This window comes from Syngnathoides biaculeatus, chromosome 7 (assembly GCF_019802595.1).
Source record: "Syngnathoides biaculeatus isolate LvHL_M chromosome 7, ASM1980259v1, whole genome shotgun sequence".
Lineage (NCBI taxonomy): Eukaryota > Metazoa > Chordata > Actinopteri > Syngnathiformes > Syngnathidae > Syngnathoides > Syngnathoides biaculeatus.
In genome coordinates, this window is record NC_084646.1 from 30,770,255 (window position 1) to 30,784,661 (window position 14,407).

At 46.6% G+C, this 14,407-nt stretch overlaps 1 protein-coding gene across 3 annotated transcripts in view; it reads left to right on the forward strand.

Annotated features, from left to right (window-relative positions):
* The window catches only part of phactr1 (phosphatase and actin regulator 1), a 77,032-nt gene that overhangs the window by 42,664 nt on the left and 19,961 nt on the right, over window positions 1-14,407 (forward strand). For all 3 annotated transcript variants that reach the window (XR_009795627.1, XM_061824262.1, XM_061824263.1), the window contains exon 7: window positions 11,312-11,505. Coding sequence is in view for 2 of the 3 variants with exons in the window: in XM_061824262.1 (XP_061680246.1) it covers window positions 11,312-11,505 (194 nt within the window). In the remaining variant the exon portion in view is untranslated. The remainder of the gene's footprint in view (window positions 1-11,311; window positions 11,506-14,407) is intronic.

Consider the following 14,407-nt stretch of genomic DNA (forward strand, 5'->3'; position numbering starts at 1 on the left):
CTTCTTTGACCTCTCCTTTCTCCTCCTCTTTGCATAGCGTACACCTCAGAGGACTCGTGTGTCTCAGTAGACGTCGCCATTCCTCTTATGGCTGCAGTCAGCGCTGCCATGGCTGTTGTGCTGTCCATTCCCTTCTTTCTTCTATGGTTCTCCTCTGCATGACTGGCCCAGTCCATCAATTGGTTGGTGTTCAAAGTTCTGTGAGTCACACAGTGTTTTTGGATGAACCCGCTGATGTGTGGTTGGAAACCATCCATAAGGCATTGTCTTAGCTGGCTGTGGGAGGGACCATTGTCGTTAGCATCTTCAGGCAGCCCACTGTTGGTTTTGAATATTCCTTCCAGTCTGATCTTGAAATCATGGACTGATTCTTCTGGTTTCTGCCGGCACTGTCTGATTTTGCTGTAATCTGGTGGCTTCTGGTAAGCTGTCATTACTCGCTCCAGTACTTCATCCATCCTGGTAGTCAGGAGGGGGTCATCTGGGCGTAGGATTGGTCCATTGTTTCCTCCACGGGGGTTAAAATTTCCTCTCACTCTTCCCCAACGATGTTTCAGCGCTGTCTTGAATGCTGTCTCCACTTCAGTCCCATTAAGGTGAAAAGAGCTTTTTAGTTCTCTGAAATTAGAACACCAAGAAACTGGGTCTGTCTCTGGATCCCCCAGGCCTGTACAGGCTTCAGAACATTCAGTTGCTGTCCATGGCCTTGGCACTAGGATGGTGGGTTCGTTATCTCCATCTATCCCATAATGAGGATTGGCAACAGCATACAGTGGGTACATCTCTGCAGCTCCACTTGTAGTTCCACTTGGCCCTGCTGGGTGGCGTTGTGTCCTTGCTGGGGTCTGCTCCTGCCAATCAGATAAGCTGGGGTAGATCTTCACTTTTGTCTCATCAGCCCTCCGGCGTCCCCCTCTGGTGGTGATCAGCGAGAATGCAGGGGCTGCAGGATCCGTTGCCTCTCTCCAATCTTCTTCTTCCTCTTCAGCCCCGCCTTCTGCTGGGCTCTGGCCCACTGCTAGGGTGGTTTCACTTCCTCTTGTGCTTGCAGCTTGCTGGTGTGCGTTTCCTGTTGCTGATCTTCTCTGTGGCGCGGTTGTTTCTTCATCTGGCTTGATGCCAAGGGCAGCAATCAACCCCCCTGTTTGTCTTTCTCATCTCTCCTTTTTTTTCTGTTCTTTTTTTTTATATCTCTCTGCCTTTTAACACACTGGTCTTCCCAAATTTTCAACTTACTTAATTCCATCTCAACTTTCCCTGTCTTCTTTCCCTTTCTCACCTTCTCTTCCCATCGAGTTTTCATGCATGCTTTTAACCTCTTAATTTCCTCCGGATCTTTAAGATCGGGTCGGAAATCATATTTATTGACCCATTTTCTCAAATACTCACAACTACCCGGATGATGTGTCTGCATAAATTTCACATCAGGAGGTTCAGCCACCTCTTTTGTCTCTGCTTGTCCCATTTTTTTTTTTTTTTTTTTTTTTTGCTCCTAAGGCGAGATTTTTTTTTTAGAAAATTCTGAATTTTGACGGGTGTGGTTGGGGCTCACGAACCTCCTCCTCCTCTCTTGTGCAGCGTCCTGCAGCGTTTACTCTATTTTAGTTTCACCTAGAAACTTCGTGTATGCAGAAACCTATTCTGCTTGGTCTCACCTAGAGACTTACACGTATTTTACTCTATTTTAGTTTTACCTAGAAACTTCGTGTATGCAGAAACCTATTCTGCTTGGTCTCACCTAGAGACTTACACGTATTTTACTCTTTACAGAAACCTATTCTGTCTGTGTCTCACCTAGAGACAAGTTTTAAAAGGCAGGAAGTATCGGAGCGGTCCTCACATACCACTTTTAGTCTCCTATTTTAACGTAATTTTACTACCTGTTAAATCTGGGTGTATTTCCGCTCTATTTTATTTTTAGATGTTAAGTTATACCATATAACCATCCTATGAGACCAAATAAGTTTTATCCTACCTCAGTGCCGTGGCCCTGGTCCGTTGGGACCCGTCACCCGACAGTCCGGTCCGGCGCTGGATCAGCGATGCGACCGATCCTTCAATGGAGGACACTGGTACCAGATTCTTGGTCTCGTTGATCCCACGTCGTTCCAGGCGTCAAGCTGTTGGGTTCCCGGGTTTCGGCACCAGAGAAATGTTAGGTCCAAAGCACGGACTTCTCGCTCAATGTGGACCCAGAGGCTCCGGCACCAGGATAGAATGATTGAGACAGAGGCAGAGTTATTTTTTACCAAAATGCAGTTTGGGGAGAACTCGGGGAAGAAGAACATATTCTTCAGCCCGCACGTAAGACTCTCTCCGAGCCCCTCCAAAACCACACATTTTATTGAGCTTCACACATAGGGTGGGGGAGAGCAGGTTTCACAAGACAAGTAAAGTTGTTATACAGAGACAGTTAATCTTCTCAAGGCCGGGTGTCCTCTGATTAGACACAGTTCTTCCTGTTACAAAAACCCACAAGAATGCAGCTATCATAAATTTGCAGTCACCTTGAGCTCTTAAGCCCACAAGAATGCAGCTATCATAAATTTGCAGTCACTTTGAGCTCTTAAACTTCCCATAGACAAACAGTACACACACACATCTTTGCACAGTAACAGAGTTATTAAAAGAGATTTATGACACATGAGGTGATACATTTCACAGGCCTCTGTGAAATGTGTAAGCTTATCTTACATTATACTATGTATTTATATGACCCCGATGACAACTGGCGGGCGCCAGTTCGTTGAGCTTCATGTCCCGTTCCAGCACTCTCGTATCGCTGATCGACAACCCGTGTGTACCGACCTTCGCCTGTTCTCCGACCAACCTTGTAAGCCTGACTCCTTTGATACTTCTGCCTGCTTTGATCGTTCTCCTGTGAACCGACTCCTGCCTGCCCGCTCACCTGCTCTCTTCGCCCGACGTCCCAACTACCGCTGCTGCACCGAACTGCCTGCTCGATCCCCGACCTCGGCATATAATAAACATTTCTCCTTGAACTACCTTGCATCGTCCGAGTCCTGCATTTGGGTCCTACTCTCATTCCGATGGGTCGTGACAGAATGAACTGGCCACAACAGGACCCAGCAGGAAAGACCCGGCGTCACCAGGACCGTCGCAAGGTAGACCGTCTGCCTGTCCGATCCGGGTAGGCTCCTTGACATCCCCCGCTTCCGTGTCTTACGCCCGCCAGGGAGGTATGAATACGTTCCGAACACGACCCGTCCGGCTCCTCATATTCTTCTGGACTCTGACTTTCGGAATATGAGGAGGACCGTGATTTGTATGACCGGCTGCCTGAGTACGACTCCGATGACTTTGATTTTGAATCTCTTTGCCGGCTTTTCATTCAGTTTGCTCCACCTCCCCGCGTTCCCAGCACCCGAACGTCTTCGCCCGGTGCATACAAATACACCAATCCGTTTGAGGGAACCCGCTTGGCCATCTACCCGGGACCTCCGCATGGCGGCCAGAGGAGACGCCCCGGCCGGGCGCTCCCTGGTGCCTCCCGCTGCGTGGCAACTAAGACATCGTCCTCCCACTCCTCGCCGGCAATGGCGAAACCGGCAGACCCGCAGCTGGTGGCGAAGCTTCCAGCCCAGAGGGAGGAGGAGCCGCCAAATTACGAGGCGTTCTGCCACAAAATGCGGGCGCAGATAGAGCGGCAGAGCGCGGAATTGGCGGCTCTCACGGCCCAGGTCCGGCAAGGATTGGCGAACCAGCCGAGCTACGCTGACGTCACAACTGTGACGGACCCGCTGCTGATGCAGGTTCACGTGGCAGTTGGAACTGACCCGCTCCCGAGATGCGCCCATGTGTCAGTTTTGACTGACTCTCTGCCTACTCTCGTTCACATTGCCGTGGAAACCGACCCGCCCCCTCGCCAAGCTCACGCTTGCAGTGGGAACGGACTCGCCACCTCGCCAAGCGCATGTAGCTGTGGAAACTGACCCGCCTCCTGGCTATTCCCACGTCAAGGTTTTGGCTGTTCCAAGCAGAGTTCACGCGGCAGTTGGAACTGACCCGCTCCCGAGACACGCCCACGTGTCAGTTTCGACTGACTCTCTGCCGACTCTCGTTCACGTTGCCCTGGAAACGGATTCGCCACCGCGCCACACCCACATTCCTGGCTCAACGAATGCACCGCAAGCTCACGTGGCAGTGGGGACCGACCCGATGCCGTTGCTGTCCAGGAGGTGGCAACGTCTCCTCAGCCGCTTCCCGTCCGTGCTCTGGAGTACCAGTGGCGACCGGCCCGCGGACGCTCCACACTCCTGCTCTGTCGGCAATCGGCCCGCGGTCGCTCCCCGTTCCCGTCCAGGAAGTGGCGACGGTGACACTGATGCTGCCTTCTCACGTTCCTGTCCAGGAGGTGGCGATGGTTCCCCAGCCGCCTCACGTTCCCGTCCAGGAGGAGGTGGAGTTGGTGATGCTGCCTCCGCCTTCTCACGTTCCTGTCCAGGAGGTGACGACAGTTCCCCAGCCGCCTCACGTTGCTTTCCAGGAGGTGGCGATGGCGATGGTGTCCCCGCCTTCTCACGTTCCTGTCCAGGAGGTGGCAACGGCGATGGTGTCGCCTCCTTCTCACGTTCCTGTCCAGGAGGAGCTGGGGAGTTCTGTGGAGCCACCCTGGAGCTGGAGAGACTTCGGGATGGCTGTGATGGTGGCGGTCATGGCTCTGGTCCTGCGCTCCATCATTCTCTTCGCTCCTGAGGGCGCCCAGCCGCTTCAGGACCTGGCCTCATTGGTGACCAATCCACGGCTGCCTCCTGACCAATCCTCGGTGGCGACCAGTCCCTGGTCGTCTCGCAACCACGGCGTGGGAGGTTCTCGTCCAGAGCAGTTGCCTGCCTCGGCCTGGTTCCTGCTTCGTCGTCTGGTTCCTCAAGAGGTCGTCCGCCCGAATCGCTTCGTGGGGACCCTGGTGCTTTGCGTCCGGGTCGTCCTCCTGACCTGTCCACCCGGACGCCTTGTGTTTGGTGGCCTGGATGGCCACCAGACTGGGGTTCGGGGGGGGGGGCGTGCCCTCCCCCGGATCCCACTTCCGCCCACCCTTGCCTGTGTTAATTATTGTCTGTTTCTTTCGTTTAGGCACATCTGGGAGCCGTGCCTTTGAGGGGGGGTACTGTCATGATCCTGCCGCTCCAGCCCGGGCTGTGCGGGTGTCCGCGGTTGCTCTGATTTGGAGGTGCACACCTGCGCCTCATGCAGCCTGATTATGCTATGTATTTATATGACCCCGATGACAACTGGCGGGCGCCAGTTCGTTGAGCTTCATGTCCCGTTCCAGCACTCTTGTATCCCTGATCGACAACCCGTGCGTACCGAACTTCGCCTGTTCTCCGACCAACCTTGTAAGCCTGACTCCTTTGATACTTCTGCCTGCTTTGATCGTTTTCCTGTGTACCGACTCCTGCCTGCCCGCTCACCTGCTCTCTTCGCCCGACGTCCCAACTACCGCTGCTGCACCTAACTGCCTGCTCGATCCCCGACCTCGGCATATAATAAACATTTCTCCTTGAACTACCTTGCATCGTCCGAGTCCTGCATTTGGGTCCTATTCTCGTTCCGATGGGTCGTGACAGGGACCACCATTTCCAAGGTGACTGTTTGTAATACAATAAGATGTCATGGTTTGAAATCATGCATGACACGGAAGGTTCCCCTGCTTAAACCAGCACGTCAAGACCTGTCTTAAGTTTGCCAATGACCATTTGGATGATACAGAGGAGTCATGCAAAAAAGTGTTATGGTCAGATGAGACCAAAATGGAAATTTTTGGTCATAATTTCACTAACCGTGTTTGGAGGAAGACAAATGATAAGTTCCATCCCAAGAAGACCATCCCTACTGTGAAGCATGGGGTACGTAGCATCATGCTTTGGGGGTGTTTTTCTGCCCATGGGACAAGACAACTGCACTGTATTAAGGAGAGGATGACTGCGGCCATATATTGTGAGATTTTGGGGAACAACCTCTTCCTCTCAATCAGAGCATTGAAGATCACTTGTGGCTGTGTCTTTCAACATGACAATTACCCGAAGCACACAGCCAGGAAAACCAAAGAGTGGCTCCGCAAGAAGCATATCAAGGTTCTGGCATGATTTAGCCAGTCTCCAGACCTAAACCCAATAGAAAATCTTCGGAAGGAGCTGAAAGTCCGTGTTTCTCGACGACAGCCTAGAAACCTGTCTGATCTAGAGAAGATCTGTGTGGAGGAGTGGGCCAAAATCCCTCCTACAGTGTGTGCAAGCATGGTGAACAACTACAGGAAACGTTTGACCTCTGTAATTGCAAACAAAGACTACTGTATCAAATATTAACATTGGTTTTCTCTAGTGTTCAAATACTTATTTGCAGCTGTATCACACAAATAAATCGTTAAAAAACAATCATACATTGTGATTTCTGGATTTTTCTTTTTAGTTGATCTCACAGTGGACATGCACCTACGATGAAAATTTCAGACTCCTCCATGATTTCTCAGTGGGAGAACTTGATATATAGCGGGGTGTTCGAATGCTTATTTTTAAAGTTTAAATATACAACAAAACCTGTTCAAACGTAATGGTTAAAACGTGGCTGGTCCCTGTAATGAACTCAGTTTTTGGAATGAACAGATGCTTTCATTGTGTAGAAGACTACCGTCAGCCCACATAGAAGATGAAGAATCTACCTCATGCGTGCGTAGAAGAATAATTTACCTCAAGCGCCTGGAGAAGAAGCTACCTTGAGCGTGGGTAGAAGATGGTGCTAGTTTTGTTGCGGTTAAATCAAAATGCAGCACAAAACATCCGAGGACAAAACAAATCTATATTTAATTTAATTTATTTAAAATATTTCACAAAAAATGGCCACATGTAAAGTCATGTTTTTCTGAAGTCTGCGAGTGGATCTTAAAAGTGTGGAGGACTGTGAAAGAATCAATCATCACCAGGGGATTTGAAAGGCTGGACTGCTGCCTGAGGAGAACAGCACAACTAGAGTGGTAAATAATATGAAAATAACATCTAACGCGACAGAGAAACCCCCACTCCAGTCAGTCCAGTGGCCATCCAGGCCACCCAAAGCAAGGAGCTTGACTGAGCAGTTCAGGAGGTCGGCTCAGATGCCAAGCACCAGCGTCCCTACAGGGCCACTCAGGCGGATGTCCAAAAATGGGTCCCAATGACAAAGTAAGATCGAAATTGAAACAGGGGCCAACTGCAGGAAAAGCACCACTGAGGCAGGAGCGAGAGGTGGTGGCTGCTGCAGGTCAAACATTGCAGAGGTGTTGCGAGAGGCAGCGGCTGCTGCTTGAGCACTGCCGAGGTGCGGGCGAGAGGATGCTGCTGCTGGAGGTCGAGCATGCCCGAGGCGTGGGTGAGAAGTGGCTGCTTCTGGTTGAGCATCGCCGAGCCAGCGGTTGCTGCTGGTCGAGCACCACTGAGGCATGGTCTAGAAGCGGCGGCTGCTGCTTGTCGAGCACCGCCGTGGCGTGGGCGCGAGGCAGCTGGGGGTCAGGCACCACCGCGGCATGTGCAAGAGGTGGCTGCAGGTCAAACACCTCTCAGGCATGAGCGAGAGCCGGCTGCAAGTCAGGCACCGCCAAAGCATTTGCACGTGGTGGCTGCAGGTCAGGCATCTCCGAGCCATGAACAAAAGCTGGCTCGTGGTCAGGTTCCGCTGATACGTGAGAGAGAGTCGGCTCGGGGTCAGGGCAAAAATAATTTCACCTATCTATTTTCTGAGCTGGTTATCCTCACAAGGGTCGCGGGAGTGCTGGAGCCTATCCCAGGTGTCTCACAATCACACCTAAGGGCAATTTAGAGTCTCCAATTAATGCATGTTTTTGGGATGTCGCTGGAAACCGGAATGCCCAGAGAAAACTCATGCAGCCACAGGGAGAAGATGCAAACTCCACACAGGTGGGGCTGGGATTTGAACCCCGGTCCTCAGAACAGTCAGGGCAACGCTCTCTAGCTGTGCCTAACTTCAATCTGATTAAAAAAAAAAAAAAAAACATAAAATAAACATGAAATAAAAACAACGAAACATTCATCCATCATCTGAGCCACTTATCCCCATTAAGGGTCATCAGAGTGGTGCAGCTTATCGCAGCTATCTTCACAGGAGGCGGGGTACACCATGGACTTGTTGCCAGCCAGTCGCGGGACACAGAGACAAACAACCAGTTGAACTCTCAATCACATCTTAGGGAGATTTAGAGTCTCTAATTAATGCATGTTTTGGGGATGCGGGAGGAAATGAGAGTGTCTGGAGAAAACCCAGTGAGCCCGGGTAGAACATGCAAACTCCACACTGGTGGGGGTGGGAATGAAACATTGGTTTTGAATTGTGTTCAACAGAAATAATAAAAGAAAAGTTTGCCCCCTCCTGATTTGATTTTTTTTTCACACATCACACACAGGTTTCAAATAATCAAACACATTTTAATTAATGTTAATTATCCAGTGACAGACCAACGGAATACAAAATGCAGTTTTCAAATGACAATTACAGATATTAAGGCAAAGGTACAAAAACAATCCAAATCCTCTGTAAAAAAAGACTCCCCCCCCCCCCCTTCATCCTTGTTAAATTACAAAGTCCCTGTGACTAATCACAAATTTGGAAAACGTGAGTCTGGAAAAAGTTACAAAGCCATTTCCAAGGCTTTTAGGCACCAGCGAACCACTGATAGGGCCATTATCTACAAATGGAGAAAAATGGGAACAGTGGTAAACCTTCCCAGGAGTTGATGAATTATTATGATAAAATTATTCCAAGAGTGTGGCGACGACTCGTCCAGGAGGTCACAGAAGAACCTTGAACAACAGCAAAAGACTTGCAGGCCTCTCTGACCTCAGTTAAGGTCAGTGTTCATGACCCTACCATAAGTAAGACAACTGGCCAAAAATGGCATCCTAGGAGAGTTCCCCGGCGAAAACCCTGTCAGCAAAGAATACGGAGGTTCGTCTCACATCGTGATGATCCTCAAGACTTTTGGAGACGCATTCTGTGGGCTGACGAGTCAAAAATTGAACTTTTTTGGAAGGTGCGCGGCCTGTTACATCTGGCATAAAACTGGCACAGCATTTGCTAAAAAGAACATGATGCCAACAGTGAAGCATGGTGGTGGCAGTGGGATGTTTGGAGCTACTTTGCTGCCTCAGGACCTGGAAAACCTGTTGTTGTTAATGGAACAATGAATTCTGCTAAGTACCAGAAGATCCTGGAGGAGAACATCAGGCCATCAGTTCATGCCCTCAAACTCAAGCGCTTTTGGATCATGCAGTGGGAAAACGATCTGTAATGTACCAGGAGGTCCACCTCTGAATGCTCAAGAAAAAAATAAATTCAGGCTTTGGAGTGGCCAAGTCAAAGTCCCTTTCAATCTAATTGAGATTCTGTGGTGTGACCTTAAACAGGCAGTTAATGCTAGAAAACCTTCCAATACGATGGAGTTGAAACAATTCTTCGAAGAAAAGTGCAACAAAATTCCAGGGCAAATACTTTTTTCACAGCACTGTATTTTGACCCACTCTTTACAAGAAAAGCGCTCCACTAGTCTCAGGTTTGAAGCGTGCTTTCTTCAGATGGCATGTTTCAGAAACTTCCACAGATGTTTAATATAATTTAGATCAGGGCTCTTAGAATACAGCTTCAGAATAGTCCATTGTTTTGCTCTTAGCGATTCTCGGGTGTTTATAGCTGTGTGTTTTGGGTAATTATGCTCTTGAACGGTCATAACCTGTGATTGAGACGAGACTTTCTGACATTGGGAAACACAATTCTCTGTGAATGGTTACGGTAAATGAACTGCACGTACATTATATAGCGGTGCTCAAAGCGCTTTACAAAGCCTCCCATTCACCCGTTCACGCCCACATTATTACACCAATGGGCAGTTGCTGCCATGCAAGGCATTCCCAGGTCCACTGGAAGCAGTTTAGGGTTCAGTGTCTTGCCCAAGGACACTTTGACAGCAGTCAGAGCTGGGATTTGAACCAGCAGCCCTTTGGTCACTGGACCGACACTCGACGAACTGAGCCAGATTTCAGATTTCATTCTACCTTGTACATGTTCAAGACACCATGTCCCAGACATAGAAAAGCAACCCCAAAACATAACAGAGCCTCCATCAGAATCAGCTTTATTGGCCAAGTGTGTAAAAACACAAGGAATTTTTCTTCGGTAGTCGGTGGTTCATGTTTCACAGGAGAGACAGAACCTATTCTTTTCTTGGTGTGCTTATTTTTTGCATCTGGGAACATAGACTTGATGTGCCTTGCCAAAAACCTCCAGTTTTTCTCATCTGGCCATAGGACATTCTATCAGAAGCATTGTGTTTTGTCAACATCCAGCTTGGCAAATCACAGTCTCATAATTAATAGTTGTGCACAATTGTACTGTACAGCTGCTGTGCTAGAAGACCATAAGTTGACCATGCATTTCAATTTTTTTTTCCCTTTTTTTTATGTTAGGTGTTTTTGTATGCACAGTAGAGAGCACAACAGACAACTGGTTAGCACAGCAGCCTCATAGCTCTAAGGACCGGGCTCAAATCCAGCCTCACCTGTGTGGAGTTTGCATGTTCTCCCTATGCTTGTATGGGTTTTCTTTCGGTGCTCTGGGTTCCTCCCACATCCCAATTACATGCATACAAGCAGTATGGAGAATGAATGCAAACTTCGCGGAAGTGTTTAGTTGGGTAAAGGTTTTTGAATCCCTGCAGGAAATCTTTGCTGAAACAAATGAGGAAAGCGGGAAAACAAACATTGCCAATAAAAAAATTGAGATCTGTTGTGCAACTCTCATCGGCCTCTTATTAATGGAGCAAAAGAAATGACACCCTCTCTCATACATCTTGTAATTTCAAGTCCATCAATATGATGCCAGTTGCCTGTCTGAGGATCGGTGTAACATTCTCAGACCAAGGCCTCTGTTGTAGTTGACGAACGTAGATGCCTGTGAATATTCTCATTCATCTCGGTCATTTCTTTCTCAGGTCATTGAATTGATCTAAACTATTCTGGTTATCTAACAAGATGAGAGGCAAAATGTCATCCAAAACAACCAGGACAGTCCATTTGTGATTGATTCAATGCCCTGAGAATTTATGAAGGTATTTTTTTTTTTAATATCTGGAAATAAATTACGCACATTTCTCAATAATAGTGATCTTTCATCACTATATTGACATTTGGAGACCAATGAGTCATAAAACCAATACTTAATTAAATACTTACATAAAGTTTACTATCTCACAACTTAATACTGCCAAAAGAAAGCACACCTGACCTCTGCCCCTTCTCACCAACTGTAGTTCTAAGATGCGCACTGTTCCTACACTGATGATGGATTGTGACGGCAAAGAAAATCTCCCAAACGAAGCTGACTATGAAGACATACCTGTAATCTATGGGGATGATGATGAAGAAGAAGAGGAATTTGAGGAGGAAGAGGAACAAGTGGAGGAAGAGGATGATGATGATGATGACGATGAAGCATTGTTTACAAGTAGGTGTTTTTTTCTATGGGCTGTTGGGTGTCCACTAGTAAAGCACCAAAATGAAAATTCTCAACCGAAAAAGAAAAAAAAGCTGAAAATGAGAAACCCAGGTCCGAAAAACTAATAACTATGCCAATGAGTAAAATTTCATTCATGGCTCTGACTGCAGAGCTGGCAGCCTATAGAAATTCACTCCAAGAACAATTTGTCTGAATTTCTAAATTGTCGAGTTTGTCAAGAACATTACCATAGGAACATTGCTGCAGTATGTTATGTGATAGAATAGAAATTCTTCATACTTTTCAATTACATTAAATAAACATCGCTATCATAATTTTTCTGCCTTTAATATTTATTTTTAATGTACTTATAGGATCAACCTTTTAATGGATCACCAATGTGGGACTATTAAAGGTTAACTTCTAAATAGTTGTTGTTAATATACTTCTAAACCCGTAGGCCCATTTTCTCAAGTGACGTAGTGAGCTAGCAGTGACAAATATTTGATTTCTATTTAAGAGATAATGCCACAAAAGTGTTCAGCTCTGACATCTGCCCAAGTGTCTACTTCAATGAATCAATGTTTTAGAGTGCCTTTTTTTTTGTAAATTGATGCCATGATTTCTTTTGTAACCCTAAAAGTTCTCTACTTTCATTTTAGAGTAAAATGAGAAACTGCACTGCATAAGAGTCAGTGTAAATAAGCTGGGAACACTAGACTGTTCTAAAACCTTTGGTCAATCGTGTACGTGATAATCTCAGAAGGGGGAAAATACCTTTTCCCTGCATTGTAAGGGTGTGGCAAAGATGTATTGGAGTTTCTTTTTTTTCCTGGCAGTGAATAGAGTTCCAGACAGGCATCCAAATGGTATTGGTGGGAATGAAGGTGTGGCTGAGCATCTCTGCAGCTGAGGAAAAGGAAGGACGGAGAAGACAGGCAATACTTGTGATGTGGAAGAATGTTTTTTCTCTGTGATCTGTTTGACATGTAGGCAGAACGAGAGTATCAGCTGGAATAGTAGGGTGAGGTTTGCATATGAGATATAAAATGTAATTTTTTTGTCAAGAATCAAGTGGGACACAATCGTGAAGTGGAACAAAATGTATTGGATATTTTATACTTTAACAAATAAAAACCTGAAAAGTAGGGTGTGCAATATTCAGCCCATTTACTTTCAGTGCAGCAAACTCCCTCCAGAAGTTCAGTGAGGATCTCTGAATGATCCAATGTTGACTGATGATGATAAATAGAATACACCTGTGTGTAATCAAGTCTAAGTATAAATGGACCTGCTCTGTGATAGTGTCAGGGTTCTGTTTAAAGTGCAGACAGCATTATGAAGACCAAGGAACATATCAGGCAGGTCCGAGATACTGTTGTGGAGAAGTTTAAAGCCGGATTTGGAAACAAAAAGACGCTTACTTTAAACATCTCAAGGAGCACTGTTGAGAGCAATCATACTGAAATGGAAGCGGATGGAAGTATCAGACCACTCCAAATCTACCAAGACCCGGCCATCCCTCTAAACTTTCACCTCGAACAAGGAGAAGGGTGATGTGAGATGCAGCTAAAAGGCCCATGATCACTCTGGATGAACTGCAGAGATCTACAGCTGAGGTGGGAGAATCTGTCCATAGGACAACAATCAGTCGTACACTGCACAAATCTGGCCTTTATGGAAGTGTGGCAAGAAGAAAGACATTTCTCAAAGATATCCATAAAACGTTTCCTTTAAAGTTTGCCACAAGCCACCTGGGAGACACACCAAACATAAGGAAGAAGGTGCTCTGGTCAGATGAAGCCAAAATCAAACTTTTTGGCCACAATGATATGTCTGGCGTAAAAACAACACAGCTCCTCATCCTGAACACACCGCCCGAAATGTCAAACATGGTGGTGGCTGCCTCATGGTTTGGACCTGCTTTTCTGCAGCAGGGACAGGGAAGATGGTTAAAATTGATCGGAAGATGAATGGAGCCAAATACAGGACCATTCTGGATGAAAACCTGTTGGACTCTGCAAAAGACCCGAGATTGGGATGGAGATTTATCTACCAACAGGACAATGATCCAAAACATAAAACCAAATCTACATTGGAATGGTTCACAAATAAACGTATACAGGTGTTAGAATGGCCAAGTCAAAGTCCAGACCTGAATCCAATCGAGAATCTGTGGGCAATGCTGAAGACTGCTGTTCACAAACCTTCTCCATCCAACCTCACTTAGCTCGAGCTGTTTTGCAAGGAAGAATGGGCAAAACTTTCAGTCTCTCGATGTGCAAAACTGATAAAGACATATAATGCAAGGGGGCCAAATAATATTTAACGCCCCACTTTTCAGGTTTTTATAAGTTAAAAAAGTATAAAATATCCAATAAATTTCATTCCACTTCACGATTGTGTCCCTTTTATTGATATTTTTTTTCTTTCGGCTTGTCCCGTTAGGGGTCGCCACAGAGTGACATCTCAGATGAAGGCTCATATTTGTATGGTACAGTTTTTACACCCGATGCCCTTCCTGATGCAACCCCTCTCAGAGAGTGGAGGCCTCAGTGGAATATGGATTCATGACCCCTGCTTTACCAAACCAATGCTCTAACCACTGAGCTATGGGGCCTCCCTCAATTGTTGATTTTTGACTTTGATTTAAAAAAAAAAAAAAAATATATATATATATATATATATATATATATATATATATATATACACACACATATATATTTATGTTTGAAACTTGAAATGTGGCGAAAGGTTGAAAAGTTCAAGGTGGCTGAATACTTTCACAAGGCACTGTGTTGCCATGGCGGCAAAATACATTACTTAGTTTTCCTTGTGACAACAGTACCTACTAATTCTCGGTATTTTTGAAGCTCTTCACAGTTGGCTCTGAAGACAACTCTTACAATTA